Below are 25,341 nucleotides of genomic sequence, written 5' to 3'. Positions count from 1 at the left end.
GTTTGGTGACGGTTGTAGGAGTAGTAGCAGCCATAGTCATATAGGCTATTTACTATACACAGTGTGGACACAGTAACCTAATTAAAATTGATGATTTTGAGCTGTTGTTCTGGACTGGTTTGTGTCTTCATTCTCCCATTTTCCCTCTTTGTGTACGGACGTGTATGTGCTGGCCTATGCACATTGTCGGGAACAGTGGAGTTTCCCACCTTCAGGCTAACACATGTGCTGAGAATGACACACCTGTTCTGGATAATCTCATTTGGGCAGCTTCATAAGGAAGCTGAGGCGCTCCTCCTACTTTTCTTATTGTTTGCATTTATTGCAAAGTTTTGTGGAGACTTGAACTTCCAGCTGCTTTGACATTTTTGTTTTAGCTAAAAAAAAAAAAAACTGTTTTCACTAGTAAAGGCCAAATGAAGCTTTCTGAAGCACTGAAGCATGTATCAAAAAAAAAGGGATCATTAGTCATTCATTACATTTAAACACGGTCCTCTTTGGTGGCTAAAAACTGAAAAGCAGCTAAATTCTACAAATTAAAATGAACGGCTTCATTATCATTAATGTCATGTGACGATTTTGTGTGAAATTAGGCTACAATTGTGGTTCTTTGAATGTGTATTTTTAGGGGTGAAAAAAAGCAATGTTATGTCTGTGTGATTACTAAATAATTTTGATGAATAAACCATCCTTGTTTACACATGTGCCATAGTGTGTGCTCCCTTTGCTTGTGACTTCTGAACATTTATAAACTTCATAGATAAAAATACATTATATATAAAAATATATAAGACGCTCTTTTAAAAGGCTGGGAGTAATGCTTATGCTTACATGCTGTGTAACTGATCAGTGGACATGTTCATTTATATATGATGTATTATAGCTTATAGGTATGATTTTACCCTGGGGTAGAATTGCTTATAAACAGATAAAATAAAAACATTACACATAAGTTATTGTGTTTGTTTTTTATTTAGGAATAGGCAGAGCATCCTCTCTTCCTCACGGGCTCCATGACTCTCATTATATCGCACACTGGTTCACTATTTCGCGCATCACACCACAAATCCTGGCAGTGATTTACTTCTGTATAAACCACTGAATCAGGTACCGTAGCAATGATGTACTGAATGAAGCTCGGATGTGCCTGATCACATGACTCTGACCAGATGAACCAAGCCTCGACACAGTGCTCCTGAAGCACTGTCTTATTTTTATTGACATTATTACACAGCAGTGGGGAGTAGACTTTATCACAGTAGATGTCTTTCTGAAAGCGCTGTAACTAAGTTTAAGAATATAATCCACCCATTGTTATCATCTTCAATGCCCTGTACCATAGAGCAGAGCAGCTACCTGAACGCTACTCCATCAGAGGTCGATTATCTTGTTAATAATTTTACCTCCTCACTACGTACGACTCTGGATACTGTAGCTCCTGTGAAAAATAAGGTCTCAAATCAGAAGTACTGACTCTGTGGTATAATTCTCAAACACGTAGCCTAAAGCAGATAATTCGTAAGCTGGAGAGGAAATGGCGTGTCACAAATTTAGAAGATCATCATTTAGCCTGGAGAAATAGTTTGTTGCTTTCTGAGAAAGCTCTCCGCAAAGCCAGAACATCTTACTATTCATCACTGATTGAAGAAAATAAGAACAACCCCAGGTTTCTCTTCAGCACTGTAGCCAGGCTGACAAAAAGTCAGAGCTCTTTTGAGCCAACCATCCCTTTAACGTTAACTAGTAATGACTTCATGAACTTCTTCACAAATAAAATTTTAATCAATAGAGAAAAAATTACCAATAATCATCCCACAGATGTAATATTATCTACAGCTACTTTCAGTACCATTGATATTCATTTAGAGACTTTTTCTCCAATTGATCTTTCTGAGTTAACTTCAATAATTATTTCCTCCAAACCGTCAATGTGTTTTTTAGACCCCATTCCTACAAAACTGCTCGAAGAAGTCCTGCCATTAATTAATGCTTCAGTCTTAAATATGATCAACTTATCTCTAATAATCGGCTATGTACCACTCTTCCTCTGGATGGCATTACCTTGGCCTCCAGTAACACTGTGAGGAACCTTGGAGTCTTTTTTGACCAGGATATGTCCTTCAACGCACCTATTAAACAAATATGTAAGACTGCTTTCTTCCATTTGTGCAACATCTCTAAAATTAGAAATATCCTGTCTCAGAGTGACGCTGAAAAACTAGTTCATGCATTTATTACTTCCAGGCTGGACGACTGTAATTCATTATTATCAGGAAGTCCTAAAAACTCCCTGAAAAGTCTTCAGTTAATCCAAAATGCTGCAGCAAGAGTACTGACAGGGACTAGAAGGAGAGAGCAGATTTCTCCTGTTTTGGCTTCCCCTCATTGGCTTCCTGTTAAATCCAGAATTGAATTCAAAATCCTGCTCCTCACATACAAGGTCTTAAATAATCAGGCCCCATCTTATCTTAATGACCTTGTAGTACCATATCACCCTATTAGAGCACTTCGCTCTTGCACTGCAGGCCTACTTGTTGTTCCTAGAGTAATTAAAAGTAGAATGGGAGGCAGAGCCTTCAGTTTTCAGGCCCCTCTTCTGTGGAACCAGCTTCCAGTTTGGATTCAGGAGACAGACACTATCTCTACTTTCAAGATTAGGCTTAAAACTTTCCTTTTTGCTAAAGCATATAGTTAGGGCTGGACCAGGTGACCCTGAATCCTCCCTTAGTTATGCTGCAATGGGTGTAGGCTGCTGGGGGATTCCCATGATGCATTGAGTTTTTCCTTTCCAGTCACCTTTCTCACTCACTATGTGTTAATACACCTCTCTGCAGTGAATCATATCTGTTATTAATCTCTGTCTCTCTTCCACAGCATGTCTTTATCCTGTCTTCCTTCTCTCACCCCAACCGGTCGCAGGAGATGGCCCTGCCCCTCCCTGAGCCTGGTTCTGCCGGAGGTTTCTTCCTGTTAAAAGGGAATTTTTCCTTCCCACTGTCGCCAAAGTGCTTGCTCATAGGGGGTCATATGATAGTTGGGTTTTTCTCTGTATGTATTATTGTAGGATCTACTGTACAATATAAAGTACCTTGAGGCGACTGTTGTCGTGATTTGGCGCTATATAAATAAAATTGAATTGAATTGGACATATGAGCTCCAGCTTCAAATGGACCATCACTAGTTTTTGCCATTTACTCTGAATAAATGCACTATATTACCTGGAGCCTTGCGTATGAGCCTCTGAATTGGTCTCCTTTACCCAACGATCCAGCCAAGATGGACTCAGCAGGCTTACCTTCAGTTCTCCAGAGAACTGTGCATGGTATTTTAATGCCCGGCTGAGATAAAAGATACCGTCCCCACTCCAGCTCCAGTCACACTGCTTAACCCACCTGTTCCACAGAACCTGGTACAAACTTTTGGCTTGGACAACTCGTTACAACCTTCCAAGACGCTGGAGAGGTCACTCCCTATACCAGAAGTTTTTTAAGATGAGTTGAATAAAACTGTTGGTTTCCTAATGCAATGTTCTTTGGTGTTCCTTCAGCAGAGTCTCAGCTAGGGTCTAAGATTGGCTTCATGATGACCTTGCTTCATGGGAGAGCACTAAAGTGGGGACAGGCAGTATTGAAAACACTGACTTTCAATGAATTCATCAGTAAAATAAAAATGTGTTCAAGGACTCTCATCCTTCTCCACCTCAGCTCAACCCCACCACAGTGAGTAAAAAGGACTTCAATCTGAGCTGGTCATCTCAAGCCAGTTCATTCTAAGACTGTTGATTGTTATAAAGTGTGCCTGTTCGAATTCTCTTTGCAATATTGTTGGGTTTCAGTACAATACAATATAAAGAACTTTAAGTAGACCGCTGTTGTGATTTGGCACTATATAAATAAAAGTGAAGTGAATTGAATTAAAAGAGTTTACAGTCATATATCTACTGATATTTCTAATGAACAGTAACTGCAATAACATTAACCTATACTTTTCTATAATAAAGGTATTCTTGTTTATTAGATCTACATGACAACATGTAAACAGTACAGAAACTTAACCAAACAAAGCAGACACAACTTAACTCACAAACTGATCTAAAGACAAAGGCACAACCTTTATAGTGGTTTGGCCAAACCATTTACACACAATAGGGGGAAACAAAAAAGAAACACCACTACTAACTAAACAAAAAATAACGTAACAAAAACAAAAATACCCCTGTTTCTGACAAGCACTTGGTTGGTACAGCTGAGCAGGCATTATTGTGTTTTTCTCAGCCCTTGGCCACGCCTTTTGCGTGAAATGAGAAACAGCCACCTCCCCAAATGACTTAAAGAAAGAGAAACATAATTATTATAACAGGATACATTTTTTAAAACCACACAATGATGGTTTGTGTGCTTAATGCAAGGTGTGCTGCAGTCTGATATGGTGGCCATGATGGAACACTTTTGTGTTTGTTGCGCACTCTTTGTTGCGCACACTACACGGGAAAATGCATCTCCATGAGAACATGTTTTAATAATAGTACAATATTTGAAGTACAGCACTTTTTAGAATTTTAACAACTCACCAGGGAATAAGTGGAACACTCATTCTTTATGTTCACACTGCATGTGCACATAAAGTAAGTGCATTGATAACATCATAAAATGATTTTTCCAGAACAACGTTTGGAATATCTATTGGAATATTTATGTCCGGCATCTTCCGAGTATGTGCTCAAAGTTTTACAAAAGTTTTTCATTGTACTTCAGTCATTTTATTTTTAAGAGTCACTGCAGTGCAGAACAATTTCTCTCTAGTGTTTCTGTGTTTCCTGCACTGCAAGTTAAATTCCAGTAAAAGATTACTTGTAATGATTACAAGACTTGTATTATTATTATTAAATGAACGTTAACATGATGAGGAATCCAGAGCCATGTCTAATTGTATGTCAATTGAATTACAGTGTAGATATTTTTTCTACACTGGCGGTTTTTACAAATATCAGTGGAATTGTGAAAGACATTGAAAGATATAAGGTTGTTTTCAAAGAGCTCATATCTTAGCATCCATCCTTTACATTACTGCCATCTTGTGGTTACAGCTTGCTATTGTCTTTGTAAGCAGAATTAACACTAAAAATGGAGCCAATGGAATTTCTTTTAACCCTACCATGTCATCAAAGTAGCAAAAGAGGGCAACAAATGTCTTTTTTAAAAACTGACCAATATGATTTGGTATGAAAAGCGTACTTCAGACTGAGAGTATGAGAAATAAAAATAGGGAGGAACTGACCACTGTAACAAACATGGAAAATTATTTAGTTTTAAGAATAACATAGTATGAAGTCTGTAGGTTTTACTACTGTGAAATATAATGCCAAAGAAAGAGCCATAAAAATCTAGGTAAGCAACTGGAAAGTCAGTAACCAGAACTCAATGGATGGATGTAGCTTCCAGATCTGAATAGTGAATGTGTTTTTTTCTAATGACCAACAGTGGGCATCGATTCTGGTTTTGCAGGTTGTGTACTGTATGACGTCAAGAGATAGTTTCCTGATAACTGGCTCTGTTGCTGGTGTTACCTCTTATTGAATGGGACATTAATTTTATTTTGTAAATTATGATATTTATTTGATGTCACAAAGATGGCTAAACCAGAGTACATTCACTGGCTAATGGCTTGTCAGCCATAAAGAACAAAGAGCATGAGGTGTCACACTGAGATCAAGTCCATTTTCAGAAAACCAACTAGTAGCTTCACAACAGGACTTCACCAACTTAGGGTAATATCTCAGGGATGACAGAACTCTTTTAAACACAGACTCACTGGTTAAAGGATTGACTAATAAATCCTTCTGTCTTTCTACAACCACAGGAATCTCCCCCTGCTGGCCTTTATCCTGGCTTAAGGCATTTGATGGTTTCGCTTTTCTGGCAAGAAGATACATCAATATTTTCCACGGTTTACACATACTTTTAAGTGGTTTGGAATACAAAAAGTAATAGTTTGGATGTTGGGATATTTTAAATACATGAAAAAAAAAAGTATTTTAACACAAATATACTTTTATTATGAAATGCTCATTTCTTATCCGCCGGACGACCGGCTTGATAAAATATTACTTCCGGTGTGTGCGTGAGAGGCGGAACAAACGGCCCTACAGAGGGAACAAAGGACGGTTAAGTGAATTGCTGTATGTTGTTCCCAGCATGTGTGTATATATAAATATATGCACGTATTTATATTTTAAAAAGTGTCACTGTTGCATTTTGTAACTTCGGGGAAGAAGCGGGAAAACGTTTTCATGTGCCAGAGGAAACTTGGGCTGGTTGATTAATTGATGTTGGTTGATAGCGGGAGCTGGTGACTTCTTCGTTAACCTAGCTTTAACAGCAAGGCTTATACTGACGTCGCTTAAGCGTTTTGCTCTTTAAAAGTGTCACATAGTTTTGAATGAAAGCATATTCGTGTTTGCTTACTTTTACTGTTTGGACCTATAGCCATTAAATTCGATGGATAACTCGTATGAATATGGGACAAAGAGGTTTTGGTGTCGGCGAGTTTAGCTAATAGGCCTTGTAAGCTAATGCTAACCCGTTTAACCCAGTCAGCCATTGTTGTTGTTATCCGCTCATTTACCGGTGCTTTTTTCTTCTTCCTCGTTCTACGCCGAAACTACAAAGTGGACTGTAGTTGAGTTCCTTTCTCTTTATGTTTCCCTCTTCAGCTTAACCAGCATGAAAATAGCCTCCATTCCATAGGCCGCTCCTCAGCTGCGATGTCAAGTAAGTAAATAAACCAGTCACTGATATCCTTTATATGCCAACACCTGTCTCATTCTATGGTTCAGATATATATATATGCGACCAGTACACTGAGGAAAAGATGCAGGAATACTATTTCATTAAGTAAGGGACTCAGATAACATAAAGGACATTTTTGCGCTGTTTTTGCACATAGGATGCCGTCATGCAGAATTTTAAGCTTTAGGTTGCCATGCTTCATAGTGTCATGCTGTCTAGATCGGTGGGCTTTTCAATAAAAACAACATTGAAGAGTGTGTACAGTTGCACTATTTCTCATAGAATCAAATTTGTGTCCGATATGTACTATCTGCCTCTTTAGTCAGTTCCTCGTGTTGCGTATAGACTCAAAGTCAACTGATTCAAACTGGAGACAGTGATGGTAGCCTTTGTTCTGCTCTGCGGTAACATTGAGTTTGACGTTGCAGTGAAATGAGGACTGTGGACTTGAGATGCAGAACACAGTGGTGGAGTTTGAAAATGTACAATTGACAGTTAAGACCCCGAAGAGCATCAGAGTAACACTCAGGACCAGCACAGGCTGGTCGATAAAGTGAAATGCAACAGATCAATTTTTTTTGGCATTAATGGAAATGTAAAAATAAGGAATTGTCTATGGCTGAAAACCGAAAGTAATATTGAATTGCAAAATGTACCTGGGTGACAGCAGCAGTCAGTTGGATTACCTCATATAGGAGTGCATCTCTTTTCAGACATTCATGATGCAGTGGAGTGAAAAAATGGGGCTGAAGTACTTTCACAGTAGACAGTTAGGAAGAACCCTCACTGTTCACACTCAAGTGGTATTATTGTCAGGCAAAAGTAAACAGCGGGGAAAACATGTCATTTGTACACAGCAGGTATGCAAGGGTTGACTAACATTTTTTTTCTTTTTCTCTCTTTTTTTTGAAAACTTTGAACAGAACGACCATCCTACGCTCCTCCCCCTCCCCCTGCCCCAACAACAGTAAGTGTCCCACTTTTAGCACCAGTCTTAGTGTTCATGGTTTAGCGGCCAAGGGCCATGTTATTTTTTTGCTTCTTTTCTTTGTTACTTTCCTTTAAATCCTTAATGTGTGAACGTGCCAAGGTTGCCACAAACCTTGTTCTTCAGTTCTCCATCATCGCTTTCACCCCTTTTTCCTGTCATGCCACACGTTTTTTTTTTTTTAGGTCTTGCACCAAAGGTGTTTGAGATTACTGATGGGGATCAAGTTAGTTTGTTATTTGACTGAAGAGCTTTGCAGAATCTACCTTGGCTGATGTTATTAGTAGACATATATGTGAAGTAACAGAGTACATGCTTGTTTTGATGCTTTTCATTTCCTTACATTCAGATGCAGTGCAAAGCACTGTGTAGAGCTGAAATCTGCTGATACACACTCAGTTAAATAAGTTTTTGTTGTGCACTAATTCTTAATGCCATCCAGTTGCCTTTTTTGCCTTGCATGATAAGATCATGGAACAAACAAATCAAAAAGTCAACATATATATATATATATATACATGTATTTTCATGTTTCCCCCTCCTTTTCACTTATTTATGTTTATCCCTCTTCCTCCTCTTGTGTGTGAGCCATTTCTCATTCGTGTTTTGTCTCATTTGTCTTCCATCAGCAAATGCCTTCCACCCCAGGGTTTGTGGGCTACAACCCTTACAGCCATCTGGCCTACAACAACCTCCGACTGGGAGGGAGCTCCGGAGGCTCCAGCAGGGTAATGAATTGATGGAGCGATTTGAAAAACAAATTAAATGCAACAGAAAGTGTAAAGCACAAGTAAATGTTTTGGATTGAATAAAGGGCCCAGGTTTAAGAAGAATGATAGGATTGTAAGAAAGGCTTAGACTGTATATTGAAGTGGGGAAACTGAATATATGACTTGCAGCTTTAAAGAGCTTCAGTTGCGTGCATAAATGTGTGTTGAAAAAACAAATTAATGCATTAAAAAAAAAAGTAAGATGTGATGTCAGTTGGAACGTAACGTTTGATAACGGCTCTGCTTTTGGAAAAAAATATAAACTGAATAAGATTTATTTTCATATTGACCTGGTGGGGGGGGAAAAATAACACGTTTTCAACGTGACCAATCCGGCCTTAACAGTTCCTGCACTGCAGTTAGCAGTAATCAAGTCAGATAGAAAGTATATCTGCTCTTGTCGGACTAGAACACAAGCCTTCCTGTGGGTGTGCATGGTGGCATAGGCAAAACACTACCTTTGTGGTGAATGTGTTCCTTTATTGTTTGAATTATCTTCAAAAGATGTTTTGCCCTAGCCAAGCGTTGCTAGTTCTTTCAGCACAACCTAAAACCGAATCTGAGATAACTTGTATCACAACAGTAGTTGCCAGCCTTTTGTTAAACAAGGTTTTTTTCCTTCAGGCTCTGAGTGCACTTGCATAAAACGAGATATATTACAGCAGAACAAAACACAGATAACACAGAGAAAGCAATGCTACAGGAAACTGTTCACTTTAAAAATGTATTTATTTTCCCACTCATTGTGCACTCAGTCAGTGGTGCTGTTTTCTAACATGAACACACATCAGAGCTGGCAGCTTGATTTGTTCACACATAATCCTCTAGAATTCCAATCTCAAAATAAAGACAATGTTGGAATTTCATTTTTTTGTAACAAAATCAAAGTGAACAGCCAAAACAAAAAAAACATTTTCTGCATCACCAGTTAGGGGGTGATAGTAATGTAAATGAGCAGCCTGTGAAACATCTAAACATCATTTGCCTTACAGAGATGCTCTGAAACACTTAAAGCCATTCTTTGGCTTGTAGAACATCTTAACACATCAAAATTGTTTTTATCTGACTGTATGAAAGCATTAAGGAACATTTCAGTATTGTGTATTGTCATGTTTACATTCACATCTGTTGTTTTACCTTTTCCACAAACCATATCAGACCATAATCAGCAGATGTTTTATGATAGTTTTTGTTTTTTCTGTTCACTCTCTAAACCTGGCCCTTGTTTGTTTGTTTCCCTTTGGCTTCATACCTTCCATCTCTCCATTCATACTTTTTCCTCCTTCTTCTTTGTGCCCCCTCTCTCCTTCTTTCCACAGAACTCCTCGGGCATCACCGTCCCAAAGCCTCCCAAACCACCAGACAAGCCACTGATGCCATACATGCGGTACAGCCGGAAGGTAAGCAGGAAGGTAAGACACCCATCCACGGTGTCTGCTTTTACTGCTTGTCCTCCCATCCCCCTGAAAAGCTGGCAGGGGTTTGAGGGTGGGAAACAGCCAAGCCATGACGCCTCACCACCACCTCAGCCACCTAGTGGAGGCTCTCCACTTTGTTTCCGTTGACTCACAGTAGCCTTCTGTGTTTGTCAACATGCAAAATTGCTACATCTCCATATGTTTCCTCGTACGGGGATAATCTGTCCCTGGCACTCTATTTTTCCCCCTTATAGGCTCATCTCTTGCCTGCTTTTCTCTAGTTTCAGAGCTGTAATTTTAACACTGTATGCTCAAAAACAAAATGTGATCTAAAGGATCCTGCATTTAGAAAAAAATTGAATTCCATATATAAGTGAATCTTTTCCATCATGCTTTCTTGCAGCACTTAAGTAGTTATGCTTTTCCTTACTAATAATTTCATCCAGTTAGATCTTACAACTGTTTCTTACCTCTGTACTTTGCCTCCCGTATTTCCTTTGTATTGTAACAGTCAACGTCATTTGATCCTGCCTGATTTTGTGTGTGTGTGTGTGTGTGTGTGTGTGTGTGTGTTAATGTGAATATGAAAGGTATGGGACCAAGTAAAGGCTTCCAACCCAGACCTGAAGCTGTGGGAGATTGGAAAGATTATTGGGGGCATGTGGAGGGACCTGAGTGATGAAGAGAAGCAGGACTACCTTAATGAGTACGAGGCTGAGAAGGTAGGGAGGAGCAAGAGTCTAAGGCTACGTTCACACTGCAGGCGAAAGCGCATCAAATCTGATTTTTTTTTTGACCCTATGCGACCCATATCCGATCATGGTATGACAGTGTGAACGGCACAAATCCGATATTTTCAAATCCGATCTGGGTCACTTTCGTATGTGGTACTGAATCCGATACATATCTGATGTTTTAGAAAGCGACTGCTGTTTGAATGTTCATGTCGCATTAAATCCGTCTTTTGCATCACTGACACAAGACAGACGCCAATTATCAGCGCAGGAGACGTGCCCGAGAAGACATCGTGAATGCTTCCTGGTCATCCAGTGTAGATGTCAGTGAAACTGTTGGGAAGACGATGTTGGAGAAACGTGAACATTTTATTTGTACTGTATAATCTGCGGATTCTGACAGAAATCTGCAACTATCCTTTGAAGCACCGCTCCTCGCTAAAACAGCAATAAGGATCATTATTAGGCCATATGTAAATAACAAAATAACTTTATAACTTAAAGCAAAATTGGGAAACGTAAAGTCCGAAGCAAGTCTTTATGTTAAGGGCCATCAGTCAAACAATACTGTTTGGTCTGGGTCTAAAAAGAGCGCGTTGTGTGTGACGTCTTCTTTTGCGCATGCGGCCGCTTTGAGGGTTCACACTAGAGCGCGTTTGCTGTCACATTTTATTTGTAGTGTGAACAAGCAGACAAAAAAATCGGAACTGAGCATTAAGACCTGCAGTGTGAACGTAGCCTAAATTTCTTTTGTAAGTAACCCATTGCTCTTGGATACCTTCTTTACATGTTGGGCAGTTTAACAGCAGTTGTAGAAGTGACAACTAAAGAATCCCTGCATTGAAAAATAAGAAATGATCAGAGTTGTTTTAAAGGGCTTGTTTTCTTTTCCTGTCCCTCTTCCTCTTAGATTGAGTACAATGATTCTTTGAAGGCCTACCACAACTCACCTGCCTACTTGGCCTACATCAACGCCAAGAACCGGGCTGAGGCGGCAATGGAGGAGGAGAGCAGGCAGAGGCAGTCACGTATGGACAAAGGAGAGCCGTACATGAGCATTCAGCCTGCTGAAGATCCTGATGGTAGGTTAATTATGAAGATATCTATGATTTTTAATCATGGCTTCACAATGCAAATGTAATGCACTTAAAATAAACACTGACCTGTCTGTCTGTCCTCGTCATGGTTCTGCCCATCTTGTCTTTTCGCTCCACCTAGATTATGATGATGGTTTCTCAGTGAAGCACACAGCAGCTGCTCGCTTCCAGAGAAACCACCGGCTCATTAGTGACATCCTCAGTGAGATTGTGGTGCCTGACGTCCGCTCTGTGGTCACCACAGCCCGCATGCAGGTCCTCAAGAGGCAGGTCCAGTCTCTTATGGTGCACCAGGTATGTTAGCAGGACATTTTTGCTTCTATTTTGTTACTTTGTTTTTTAGCTTGTAAAGCTAATGTGGTGTTGCTATTACTCAAACTGACTTCAAAAGCATTGTTTACACTTTAATATAAATGTGCATTCCTCAAAGGGGATTGGCTTCCTTGTGACAAGATTTTTGCTTACAACCAAAAGTAGTTGCACTAGTTTTATAAACTGTTTCACATTTAAAAGGAAGGATCTATTCCTGCTGATTGATTGCTTGTGATTTCAGAGGAAACTTGAAGCTGAACTTCTTCAGATCGAGGACCGCCATCAAGACAAGAAAAGACGTTTTCTGGAGACCACTGACTCATTCAATACTGAGCTGAAGCGGGTAAAGCAGCACTGTTTATTTACCTAGAGAGAGCGGAGTGTGTAGGAAGGAAGAGCTTTATTTCTAGATGACTAAACATCCCTTTAGATAGAAATTTGTCACCACAGACTGTTATGTGTTGTAAGTATAGGCCTACTACTTTCCCTTTGCCTTCAGTCTTATGACATTTGCAACTTTTTAAATTCATTTTGTTTAATTGAGAGTCTTGTGTGTTTCCAGCTGTGCAGTCAGAAGGTGGAAGTGGATATGGAGAAACTAGCAGCAGAGATGGCTGCCGCTGAAGAGGCAGCAAGGCGCCGGGCAGAGGAGCGGGAGCGGGAGGCCGCTGAGCAGGCGGAGAAAGCTGCTCAACAGCAACAGGAGGCTGCTGGAAACAAAGCTGCAGAGAAGAGCAGCACTAATGCTAGCCCCACCTCAGGGACCAAGGAGGAAGACAAACCTACACCAATGGAGACAGGTACCAGTGGGGGGGACACAGAGACATACACAGGGGGGTGGGGGTGGGGAGGGTGTCTGGTTGGTGAGTCTATCCTTGGGTGCTTCATTCTGCAAGCCAAATATCCTTGGGAAAAATACAATCCCCAAGATTCATCCATCGATATGTGAGAATTTTTGAAAATATTTAAATATAGAAGGAAAGTGCTTGTGTGAATAAGGCATGTTGGATAAAACGCTTTAAATCTTAAAACTTGTTTGTATTTAAGTACAATCATAATCCACCTGATAGCCACTGGGTTGATGGAGGAGTCGTTCAAAGCAGTTTCACTGTATATAGATAGGTTTGGTCAGTGGAGTTAATTTTTTCTTTAACTGTTTTATTAATTTTGCAGAGCTCACAAGTAGCAATGAACATTTAATTCAGATTTACTGGGACGTTACCCAGTTATGACTCCCCACCTTTGATGTGTACTATAATGCCTTCATTATTTGTATTGATTTAATTGTGGGACCAACAGAATGAATGAAAAGGCTTTTTTAATTACTCCAAATTGTAAATGTTGCTAATGGCTAACATGGCTGTCAGCTTATTACTAATAGTTAAACAGCTAGCTAATGTGCTGCATGATAGGTTAACATTTATGAAAACTGTTTAGTACTTAGATGTTGTTGATACAATACTTCTACTGACCTCTCAAAGTGCTATTGTGCTTGTACAGCGCTTTGAGGTGACTGTTGTTTTCGATTTGATAAAACTGGATTGGATTGAAACTGCTGTAAACGTCAGGTACAGCTACTATTACTTTAGTTTTAGTTGAGTTTTACCTTGTTTTAGCAACATCTCAAGTAAAATTTATCAAAACTGAGCAGAGTTTAGTGGACACAGCATTAAACATCGTTTATACAAATATTGCGCTTTTATGAGTGGTTTAATCAGGTTTTAAATGTCAAAGACATGTGTCCTTAAAGACGGCTTATTTTTTAAATCAGATGTGTTTATACCAAATCTGCATCCATTCCTTTCTTTAGATGAGGCCGCACCTGCAGAGCCGCTTTCAGACCCCCAGGTGGCTCCACCACCACCATCTGATACTTCATCGTCTTCCTCTGATAAAGCAACACCTCCCCCTGAGCTCCCCAGGGAGAGCAGTACTCCCAACAGCAGTGCCCCCAGTGATGATGGGGGCAGCAGCAACAGCATGCCTCCTCCACCCTCAGACATCCCACCTGGAGCAGCAGCATCAGGCGCATTCCCAGACCCACCTGTAGGCCAAGAAGCCAACCTCAGTACAGCTAATCCTAATGAGGCCGCAGCACCAGCCCCTCCCTCAGAAGAAGCAACCCCTCCACCACCACCACCACCACCACCACTACTGACCCCCAGTCAGAGCAGCCAGCAGTACGATATGTAGTAGTGCTGCCTGTACAGTGATGGGTGTAGATGTCCTCCTGGTGCTGCAGCTCTCCCTCTCTGGATGGAGCAGTGTTGTAGTGATGCAGAAGAAGTGGCTCTGTAACAGCTGAGAAATACTGATTGGTTGAGAGGTGTAAAAGTAAAGTCAATAGAAAAAAAATAGTGCGAGAGTGACGTAGGTTTTCATCATCCAGCTTCATGTAGCTGCACCAAACGCAGGGAAAGTAGGATTTCCTTTAAAGCTCTGTATGCTTCCTGTAACTTTACTCAGCATGCCTGGACTGATAATCTGACTTAATTGAAACGTCACCAAAGAGTACAACACCTGGCCCTCTTTGAGTTTGTGCTCCAGGCACTGTGAGAGCATTTCCTCTATTCTAATCATGTCACTTGATGTTATTTTTTTTTTAAAGTAATCAGATACACACTCAGAAATAGGATAACACAGGGCTGTGAAACAACTGCTCAGCACAAACCGCACCACTGAGTCTGAAAGTCCATTTACTTTTATCATCAGGGTTTGTATCCCCAGCACTGAGGTCAGAAGTGAATCAATCTGTTAGTGAGACTGTTTTCTTTTTTTTCTTTTTTTTTAAGACTAGAAAAAGGTTTAAAAAAACCAAACCTGAATCACGACTGACTTCAGAGTGAAACGGCTTCAGATGAACGAGAAAAAGCAGCCACGTGCCCCTTATAGTTCAAATAAACACCTGAGATAAGGCTTACTGTATAGACAGGATGTGGTTGAAACGCACACACCTGCATGCATTAAGCACATTAACAACCAGTCACAACATTGAAACCACCTCCCTGCTGTTGTCCACCTCATTACTGCAGTGTGAGTGTATCTATGATGTTGTGCTGCTGCAGCGGCCGAGCTTGTTGGTATGCAGCAGCGATTAGGTGAATCTCAACAACCAGATGAAGGCTGGTAGCCAAGTTTTCCCAGCACAACTGTGATGATCATGAGAGGTTTCAATGCTGTGGCTGTTACGCTCCATGTTTGTGTGTTTATTTTTTGGACCACTGCAAAGTTTTATTTTGTGATTCATTTTGAGAAACCTGACATATGTTAAAGGGCCAGCTCTGACAAAAGGACCTCAATATTTTTGGCTCTCACTTATTGAAAAACCTCAATTTTCTAGATAAATTTCATTTGCAGAACTACTACTGTTACTTTTTCGTCTTTTGAGATTTAGTGAACCTTATTAAACGAGTGTAATCCAGGTCAACCTTGGTCATTTGTACTCTTGAATCAGATGCCATTTTAACACACACCCTTGTAAAGTCAGCATCAATTGATTTTTCCATATTCTGCATGTTTGGCTATGTACTAACCTTACCCATGTATGAATCTGAGTGCAGGTCTTATATAGCTGGAGATGAGGAAAATTAAAGTTCAATACAAAACGCATGAAGATCCCAGCAAATAAATAATGATGGGATCATCTCCAGGGTATTTTTAAAAAATCTGAATAACATGTCTTGCTTTGAGTGTAAAACATTAACTTGGATGTTTGTTCCCCTGTATTGAAGTCTAAGTAGAAAGAACTGACGCTTGTACTCAGTTAATTTAATTTTTGCTCATTTAACCTGTAAAAGCTTCTCTGTGAGGCGGGGCTTTTGTTTAGACCACAGATTCCTGCTGGCACTACATGCATCTAACTTCACCAGAGAAATGCACAGGTAACCTCACTTATGCATTCAAAGGACTGTTTTCTTACTTGGACTGTTTTTTGGTAGTATGCCTGTATTTTTTTCTTTTTTTTTTTGCATTTTTCTTTTTTCTTTTCTACTGTCTGAACTTGTTGACCCAAATAAAGATGATTTGTCTTTCTGCTACACCTGCTGTTTTTTTTTGTTTTTGTTGTTTTTTTGTCTCCCTCCCGAAAGGAAGACTGGATAAGGGGGTTAGTGACAATTTCACTCTCGGAGAAAGATGTTAAGAGTGAGCCAGTGGGTTTTGCTAAGAGGAGTGCTCAGCAACTGATATAATCTGGTACCGAAAGCATATACAGGTCCTTCTCAAATAATTAGCATATCATGAAAAGGTTCTCTAAACGTGCTATTAACCTAATCCTCTGAATCAACGAATTAACTAAACACCTGCAAAAGATTCCTGAGGCTTTTAAAAACTCCCAGCCTGGTTCATTACTCAAAACCGCAATCATGGGTAAGACTGCCGACCTGACTGCTGTCCAGAAGGCCATCATTGACACCCTCAAGCAAGAGGATTTCGCCCCAATTTCGCTATATAAATAAACATTATATAATATCTCCAGTTGAAGCACAGAAATTGGGGACAGACTTATAAGAGCAAAGCCTGCAGCTCCACTGCAGGAAATAAGGAGGAAGTCTGACTGTTGAGGCTCAACTTTCCAAAGAGTTTCCACGGAGTGATGAACATTTTAAAAGCCTGGAATCAAAAAGTCTGATGTGAAAAAAAAAAAAGTCAGATTACAAGAAAAAAGAAGAAAACAGGTGGAGGACAAGGAGCTGTCAGCCTCAGGTGAGAAACCCACTGTCAAAGTTTCCAAGGAATTATACTGCAAGTGATGGTCAAAGTCATTTTTGTCATTTGTTCATAAGAAGGAATTATAAATGTAATCCTAAAGTAGTAAAATATTGATAAATTACAGATTTATGTGTATGCACTGTTAGTAAATGAGGCCCACTGAAATAACCTTACTCTTGCAAGACATGTATGTATAGAATGATGCTCCAGAAATCTTTCAGTTCACACTCCATACAGCTGTTTTCTTACGTTTACTGCAAATTAACCATTTACCTGTTATACCATCTATATGTCAAGCTTCCCAGTCTCACATTCAGCTGTTGGAGGATGAGATCTTTGCTGTGGTATTGATGGTATTTTCCTGGGTATTGATATTGAACCTAAAATTCTAGCGCATGATGACTCTACCTAAATCATGTAATAAATTCAATCTGCTCTCAGATATTGCTGTTAAATTCAACATCATTTTGGTAGTGTTCTTTACATACTGGCGATCCTTCTAACTGTAGTGTCACAGAATTACTTGATATTGCCAAGTCATTTAATCTGGGCTTGTTCAAAATCACTACCCTTTCAGCTTGTTCGTGGCCAAAAGTGGCCACCAACAGATTAGGTCTGTAATTTTTATTATTTTTATGTTTTTTTTGCCATTTTTTTCTGCATAAAGCTTTTAAGTAAGTTCAGTTCTTTTCATAAATATAAAATAATTATTACTTTTTAAATTTTTAACCCTTTAAACACCAGTTTGTTTGTCCACTGCACTAGCTGGAAGACAACCTCAAATCTCGCAATTTTATATAATTGCATTGCTACTGAAATTTCTTGTATTATTAATAGTAGAGTCTGGGGCATGTAATTGATTCACATCAACACTGATTATAATGCATTGTTATTTTTGTGCAGGGAGAGCAAAAACATAAAAACTCCCTCTCAGCTTGTTCGTGGCCAAAAATGGCCACCCCTTGTTTACGTTTACAAAATGCTATAAAATTAATATATATTAAACCATTTTTCAACTTTCATTGACTTGATTTTTTAAATTAGCACTGCTCCTAGTCATGAAAACCAAAATATAATTCAAATTCAGATATATTATTTATTTATTTTTTCTTTGGGGGGGGGAGGGAGAAATGAATGGCCAAAAAGAATATCACATGGTGTGTTAGTGGCCAGAAAGGCAATTTAATGACCCAATAACCATTGAAATGACCAATAAAATGATTGAAATTTATATTCCAGTGTGTGCTTCTGTGTGCATCCTCATTAGCAGCAAGATGTACTAACCACATTAGAGTGGTTTTTGTAGGCACACTTTCTACACCTGGTGCAAGGGGCTGCTGTTCCAATCCTGGAGGTGCACCTTTTGCACTTTCTCATTTCGTTGGTGGGGTGTGGGTCACACTCTGGTTCAGACTACTGTATCTTGAGATCAATGGCAGAAGTGGCTGAGAATTAAGGAGAAGGGTGTCTTGCAGTTGTTGAGGTCACCAGCATGTGACCCAACTCTCCCAGGGTCACTCTTCATTTGTAGGTTGTAGATGACTCCCCCACTTCAGTGAAGTTGTTTCCGGCGGGACAAAGGCATCGTATCCCAAGACATCCAGGAAATTGGAGAAAAGAGCCATCAGCCATCAGTTAGTTTTCCTTCTACAGCTCGAGGTGCCAACATCCTCTAAGTTATACAAGCTGTATTTGTGCCTATTGTAGTCCAGGATTGCTTCTTGCTTTCACACATCCTTTATTTCCCATCACTGACTGCTGGTTCCTTGTGTGTTGCTGTCAAAAGAAGCACATTCCTCCGTTGCTTTGGCATGTGGGATATTTCCGTGGTAGTTTTGGTGAAGCCAAAGACAGACAACAAAATCTTTCTCTGTTGCAACTGGAGGAGCTGGGGAGGGAGCTCTGGGTTGTTTCCCCTGTGCCAGTTTTCATCTGAGGGGTTCCTCTGCCAATGTGACCGAAGGAAAGGCGTTGTCCTCGGAGCTCCTCCGTCAGTTGGAGTCTGAACCCCTTTCCCTTTTTTACTTCCTGAGAACTTCCAGTGTTGTCATTCAACATGCTATGTATTGCTTTATTCAGGTTTAGGCTCACATCTCCACTTCATCTATAATCCTCCAATCCTCACACCTTCGCCTCCCGTGCAGGTTTGTAAGAGTGCACAGCAGCTAAAAGATCTCCTTTGTTATAAAAAATCAAAAAGTAGATCTCAGGCTGCTAATGCAGGGAACTGCATACAGGGTGAGCCCTGGTTTGATACCAGTGGGCACTGGATTGTAGAGCAGTCTCTCTTCAGTGGTGGGACCCACATGGTTTTCCTTTCATGAGGGATCCACTCAGTCACCGGCTCCTCGGTCTCAGAAAATGCTCCTATGTTCTTTTCCATCAGCTGCTCGGCCTCCACCTCCATGCCCCCCAACCCCAATCCTCCCCCAAAGAAGAGGATTCGGGCACTGGCTAGTACTCATCATCAGTGGTGGTACAGTCAGCCTCTTTGGAGATTGTCCCCTCATCTTCTGGAGAGGAAGTTTCTTCATCTTGGGCAGATGTCTTTTCTTCAAGGGCAGAGGACTGCTTGCTGTCCTTGCTCTCTGACCAGATCATACAGACAGTGCTTGAAGCAGTGATGGCCTTCTTGCCATATTGCCAGAGTAAATGATCTGGAAGCTGTTAGGCTTACTTACAGCAGTGGCACTGTCTGCACCTGCATAAACTCCAGGACACGTTTATAAACAGTGTTTGTTGTTGTTTGCGCTGCAGCTGCAGGTTTGAACTCTGTAAAATGTCCTGTGATTGGGTTTTTTTGTTTTTGTTTTTGTTTTTGTTTCTAGAGTTAATATTTTGTGTATGGTATCTTTTTATGAAAAATACAAGAGTAAAAGTGCTTTTAACATGTGCTTCAAAGCTAAGTCTGACTGGGAACCTCAAAGCTCAATAACCTGCATCCACAGAAATTCACTGCAGCCTATATAATGTTTGATGTGTCATTATTTATTCCAGTCTATCTTGCAAATACATATTTGTGCTACAATGTCATGCACAAACACAAACTATTAGATCCTTAAGATCAAACCTATGTCAAAATTGTTTCATTCTTTTGGTCCATTGGAGTGTGGTAAGCCGTCAAAGGCCGCTACTAGAAACTAGGAATATTACATGAAATTGCTTGCTTGGCCAAAAATGGGTAAATGATGTAATTTGGTAAAAAACATTAAAAACTACAATTTTCATGTGTTGAGTTTAGAATGAAAGCAATTTTACCTAAATCACATGATATAGTACTGTCAATAACAAGGAATCAAAAAAGGTGGTTATAATGGGTTTCAATTGGCCAAAAATGGCCACGATACAGTCAAGAGGAACAATTTGGTGTATAGTGAATATTATTGATATTATTAAGGAGCTGATGTTGAAAATTAAAAAATCTGAAAAAAATACACACCTTTGGGAAGTTTCATTCCATTTGCATTAACAGAACAAAAATGGTTGAAAAAAGAAAAGTGAAGTGGCCACAAATGGCCAGGATAGAGCCCAGAGGATCTGGGTTTTAATCTTGGCCAGTCTATAAACTCCCTGCAAATGTCTGATTCATATGAAGGGAGTTTGGTCTGACCACAAATGTGTAATTTTTGATACAGCCAGTATTTTCTTCCCAGAAGAAAACCATTTAGTCTGACATTTTTAATGAGCACCTGACAGCCAGGTTTTCAGCTCTCCTTTCTCACGTCCACATCACCACACCTACTTTTTTGGACATCTTGGTTAATTGGATTAATAGTATAATATAATACAGCGCCTAAATAGCCATTCACCTGTTACACCACCTATTTGTCAAGCTTCCTAGTCTCACGTTCAGTTGTTGGAGGGTGAGATCTTCGCTGTGGTATTGATGGTATTTTCCTGGGTATTGATATTGAATCTAAAATTCGAGTGTCATGATGACTCTACCTAAATCGTGTAATGAATGCTTCAATCTGCTCTCAGATGCTGCTGTTAAATTCAACATCATTTTGGTAGTGTTCTTTTTTTTTTTAGTCTGACATTTTTAATTAGCACCCACCAGCTAGGTTTTTCAGCTTTTATTTCTCATGTCCTCATCACCATACCTATGTTTTTGGACATCAGCGAAATCTTATATTTCTGGTTTGATTAATCATCATCATCATCATCATCATCATCATCATCGTCATCATCAGGTGGGAAATAATATATTGGACAATTTCCAATTTGATTTCCAACAAAACCACAGCACGGAAACAGCATTAATAAAATTTACTAATGATATTCTTATTCGCTTTGGATAAATATAATCCTACTAGGTTGACACCACTGATCATGCCACTTACCAACAAGTTACACAAGTGACATCAGTGGCACTGTTTACAAGTTTTGGCATACTTAAGGTCCCTGAGTTGTTGACCTGTGGCTTTGTGTTTTATGGATTCATGATGTATTCTTTTGGATTTGTCATAGTATTCATGTTCAAGACTTATTTTGTCCACTGTTTATATTAGTGCTTCTGAGTTCGTCATCTTTGCTTTTAGTTCTTGGTTTCTCTTTAGATAAGAAGTTATTTCTGTTTCAAGTTAGATGGAAACATCTACATTAGGCAAATAAAAACCTTAAAAATGTAAGAGAACTGTTTTTATTATTATTAATTTTGTTCAATTTTTTAAAATATCAGATGTTGGAATTAATTGTATATAACTATAATAAATTTGGTACAAAAAACAGAGAGAGGAATTTAGTTCCTTTTCTGCTGTCAGCTCAGCAGACTGAGCTACCCACCTATTAAGTGACATTGCCTACTCTAGTGCAATACTGAGAGTGCAACATTGAGGTGATTACAACAGTTAGTCCATGGTGTTTAAGCCTTCTGCAGTTCTACATGATTTCTTGTCTTCTTTCATTTGACACCAAAACTGCTGTTTGCAACACAGTATGATGGCATGCAGAGAAATCTCACAGCAGTGGATAAAGCAATGTTAAATTCAGATTAAGTTCCTCTAGGCCCTGAATTGATGTACAGTGGTGTGAAAAAGTGTTTGCTTCCTTCCTGATGTTTCAGATCAAACAAATTTAACACACGTAAACACAAAATGAAGTTGTTAATTATTAAGTGGAAAAAACCTACATGGCCCTGTGTGAAAAAAGCGACTGTCCCCTAAACCTATTGGTTGGGCCACCCTTAGCAGTAACAACTGCAATCAAGCATTTGAGATAACTGGCAATGAGTCTTTTACTGTGGAAGAATCTTTGCAGAATTGTTGTAATTTGGCCACATTGAAGGGCTTTCATGGATGAACCACCTTTTTAAGGTCATGCCACAGCATCTCAATCGGATTCAGGTCAGGATTTTGAATGGGCCACTCCAAAGTCTTCATTTAGTTTTTCTTAAGCCATTCAGAGGTGGACTTGCTGGTGTGCTTTGTCCTGCTGAACCCAAGTACACTTCAGCTTGAGGTCACGAACAGATGGCAGACATTCTCCTTCGGGATGTTTTGGTAGATAGGAGAATCCATGGTCCCATTTACCGCAGTTACTGTAGCTCAGGAGGTAGAGCAGGTCATCTATCAATTGGAAGGGTGATGGTTTGATCCCTGGCTCCCCCAGTCTGCATGCGTTTGTGTTGCCTTGACTACTCTCTGCAGCCCCACTTTATCCGCCTTAGTGCAGCTGCCGTACCATACTGTGAATGCATGCATGAGGTTAAAGACTGGTTCAAGAGTAATTCTCTTGTCCTGAACGAAAAGAAAACGGAGATCGTGGTGTTTGATAGTAAAAGCCCCTGCGACCAGTTGTGTGCTGCTCTGATACCTTTTGCTAGCTCCCCTTCTGATTATGCCAGTAATTTGGGCATATTACTGGATAGCTCGTTTAAATTTGACAAGCAAGTGTCTGCTGTAGTGAGGTCTAGTTTTAATCAGCTGCGCCTCATCAACACAATCGCAGACTTTAGAGGGAAAACCAGCACACCGCAGACCACGGCCTCTGTGTGAGGATCTAAACATATTCTACGCTAGATTCGACACGGCGAACACCATGAGACCGGACAGTGTGCGCACCGCGGATGACGTCAGCGCGCACACTGTGTCTGAGGAGGATGTGCGGAGGTGCTTCAAGAAGGTGAACGCACGCAAAGTTACTGGTCCGGACGGGATTCCCGGCTGCGTCCTCAAGTCATGCGCGGCTCAGCTGGCTGGAGTGTTTACACACATCTTCAACCTTTCCCTCTCTCTGTCTGTAGTCCCAGCCTGCTTCAAAATGGCCACCATCGTCCCTGTACCCAAATCCTCCACCATCTCCTCATTGAACGACTGGCGACCTGTAGCCCTGACCCCCATCGTGAGCAAATGCTTCGAGAAGCTGGTCAGGGACTTCGTTTGCTCTGCACTACCCGACTCACTGGACCCTCTACAATTCGCATACCACCAAAACAGGTCCACTGATGATGCCATAGCCCTGACACAACATACTGCCCTCTCACACCTGGAGAAGAGAGACACGTATGTGAGAATGCTGTTTGTGGATTACAGCTCAGCATTCAATACCATCGTTCCCTCGAAGCTGGACAGGAAATTGCAGGATCTAGGACTGAGCAGCTCCCTCTGCAGCTGGATCCTTAACTTCCTGTCTGACAGATGCCAAGTGGTCAGACTGGGCAGCATCACCTCATCCCCCATCACACTAAACACTGGTGCTCCACAGGGGTGTGTACTGAGCCCTCTCCTGTACTCACTCTACACCTACAACTGCACGGCCACTAACAACTCCAACATCATTGTGAAGTTTGCGGACGACACTACAGTGGTGGGTCTTATCACCAACGGTGATGAGACGGCTTACAGGGAGGAGGTCAGCGCCCTGACCCACTGGTGTCAAGACAACCATCTCACCCTCAACGTCGCAAAGACAAAGGAGTTGATAGTGGACTTCTGGAGGTGCTGTGGAGAGAGTGAGCAGCTTCCGGTTCCTTGGTGTACATCTGGCTGAGGATCTCACATGGTCAGTACACATAAACAAAACAGCCTCTTCTTTCTCAGGAGACTGAAAAGATTTGGCATGAGCCCCCGCATCCTCAGGACCTTCTATCGCTGTGCCATTGAGAGCATCCTCACTGGATGCATCACCACCTGGTATGGCAACAGCACCGCTTACAACCGCAAAGCTCTCCAGAGAGTAGTGCGGTGCTCTGAACGGATAATTGGAGGTGAGCTTCCCTCCCTCCAAGACATCTACAGGAAGCGGTGCCTGAGGAAAGCGGGGAGGATCATCAAGGACTCCAGTCACCCCAGCCATTAACTGTCAAGACTACTTCCATCAGGAAGGAGGTTCTGCAGCATCCGGTCCCGAACCAGCAGACTGAGAGACGGCTTTTTCCATCAGGCCATCAGACTGCTGAACACATCATAGACACCTCACCCTTACTACTGGAACTTCAACATTATGCACTCCACGCCTTTTGACAGGTAGCAGGAAATTTTCTTCCATCACTCCTGTTCTTGCTGGCTTGCACTGGCTGCCAGTTAAATATCGTATTCAATTTAAAATACTACTTTTCACTTACAAAATTATCAATAATTTGGCGCCGAGCTACCTCAATGAGGTTCTCAGGTTACACACTCCTGTCAGAGCACTTAGATCTGCTACCCAACTTCTTCTGGAGCAACCTCGTTCTCGGCTGAAGTCTCGCGGCGACCGTGCGTTTGCTGTAGCTGCCCCAGTCTCATGGAACAATCTTCCTGTTGCTATCCGGGCTTCTGACTCTATGCCACTGTTTAAATCACGGCTGAAGACTTATTTATTTAATCTTGCTTTTCCACCTAGTTAATATTTGGTGTGCGTTGGTACATTTTTATCCGTTATGCTTGTTAACTACTTTTATGGTAGTTAACAAGTGGTACAAGGTCAGCAGCAGGTTGGAGTCCAGTTTACTTTGGCGTCGGGTGGAATGTGCACAGCCGCGATGATCCCTACTGTTAGCTCTCTTGGTAGAAAAATAGGCCGGCATCTTACTGACATGTACTCGAGATTCAGGGAGCAGTGACTGTTTATAATTGTCCTGTTGTTGCACCAGCGTTCATGCACGTAAATACAGAGCCCCCCTCTGCTCTTGTAGTTTTACGGAGGGCGTTTATATAGATCAGCAATCTGGCTTTCCAAGCTAAATGATGATCTTCTAAATTATTGAGACACCATTTCAGCTCCAGATTACATGCTATATACTTTTAGGAGTGCATTTGAGAGTTACACCAGGGAGTCAAGTAGTTGACTGACACCAAAACCTTTGTTTGCACACAACTATAGCATGCAAAGAAACCTCACAGCAATGAGTAGTGCAGTGTTAGTCTAAACACAAATTTGCTGATGTGTTTTACATAGTGTACGATGTTAAATTCACACTTGGTTTTATTTTTGTTTTTAACATCCTCTAGGTCCTGAATTTACATATAATTTGCAGTTGATGGCTCTGTTTGCAGTTATATGTTTAAATACCATAGGGTGATATAGTTTCTAAGTGGAATTT

The 25,341-nt window shown here is 40.7% G+C and overlaps 1 protein-coding gene across 5 annotated transcripts; it reads left to right on the top strand.

The window, feature by feature from the left end:
* Positions 1 to 6,087: 6,087 nt before the first annotated feature.
* On the top strand, positions 6,088 to 16,144 carry LOC146389202 (SWI/SNF-related matrix-associated actin-dependent regulator of chromatin subfamily E member 1-like). 5 transcript variants are annotated; one of them, XM_084926926.1, is made up of 11 exons: positions 6,088 to 6,178; positions 6,713 to 6,770; positions 7,712 to 7,755; positions 8,406 to 8,504; positions 9,866 to 9,946; positions 10,555 to 10,686; positions 11,609 to 11,780; positions 11,917 to 12,089; positions 12,349 to 12,450; positions 12,670 to 12,907; positions 13,918 to 16,144. In XM_084926926.1, the coding sequence occupies exons 2-11, from the start codon at positions 6,764 to 6,766 to the stop codon at positions 14,298 to 14,300; spliced, it is 1,431 nt and encodes a 476-aa protein (XP_084783052.1). In that variant the 5' UTR covers positions 6,088 to 6,178; positions 6,713 to 6,763; the 3' UTR covers positions 14,301 to 16,144. The 5 variants fall into 5 exon arrangements, with proteins under 5 accessions (XP_084783052.1, XP_084783050.1, XP_084783054.1 ...); XM_084926924.1 differs by having other exon boundaries at positions 9,866 to 9,958; XM_084926925.1 differs by having other exon boundaries at positions 6,120 to 6,196; positions 9,866 to 9,958.
* The last annotated feature ends 9,197 nt before the right edge of the window (positions 16,145 to 25,341 follow it).

The sequence above is a fragment of the Perissodus microlepis genome, chromosome 4, assembly GCF_051167445.1.
Source record: "Perissodus microlepis isolate ML-2025 ecotype Zambia chromosome 4, ASM5116744v1, whole genome shotgun sequence".
Taxonomy (NCBI): Eukaryota; Metazoa; Chordata; class Actinopteri; order Cichliformes; family Cichlidae; genus Perissodus; species Perissodus microlepis.
Note: the sequence above shows the minus strand (reverse complement) of the source record. Positions and strands in the feature narration are given on the sequence as shown.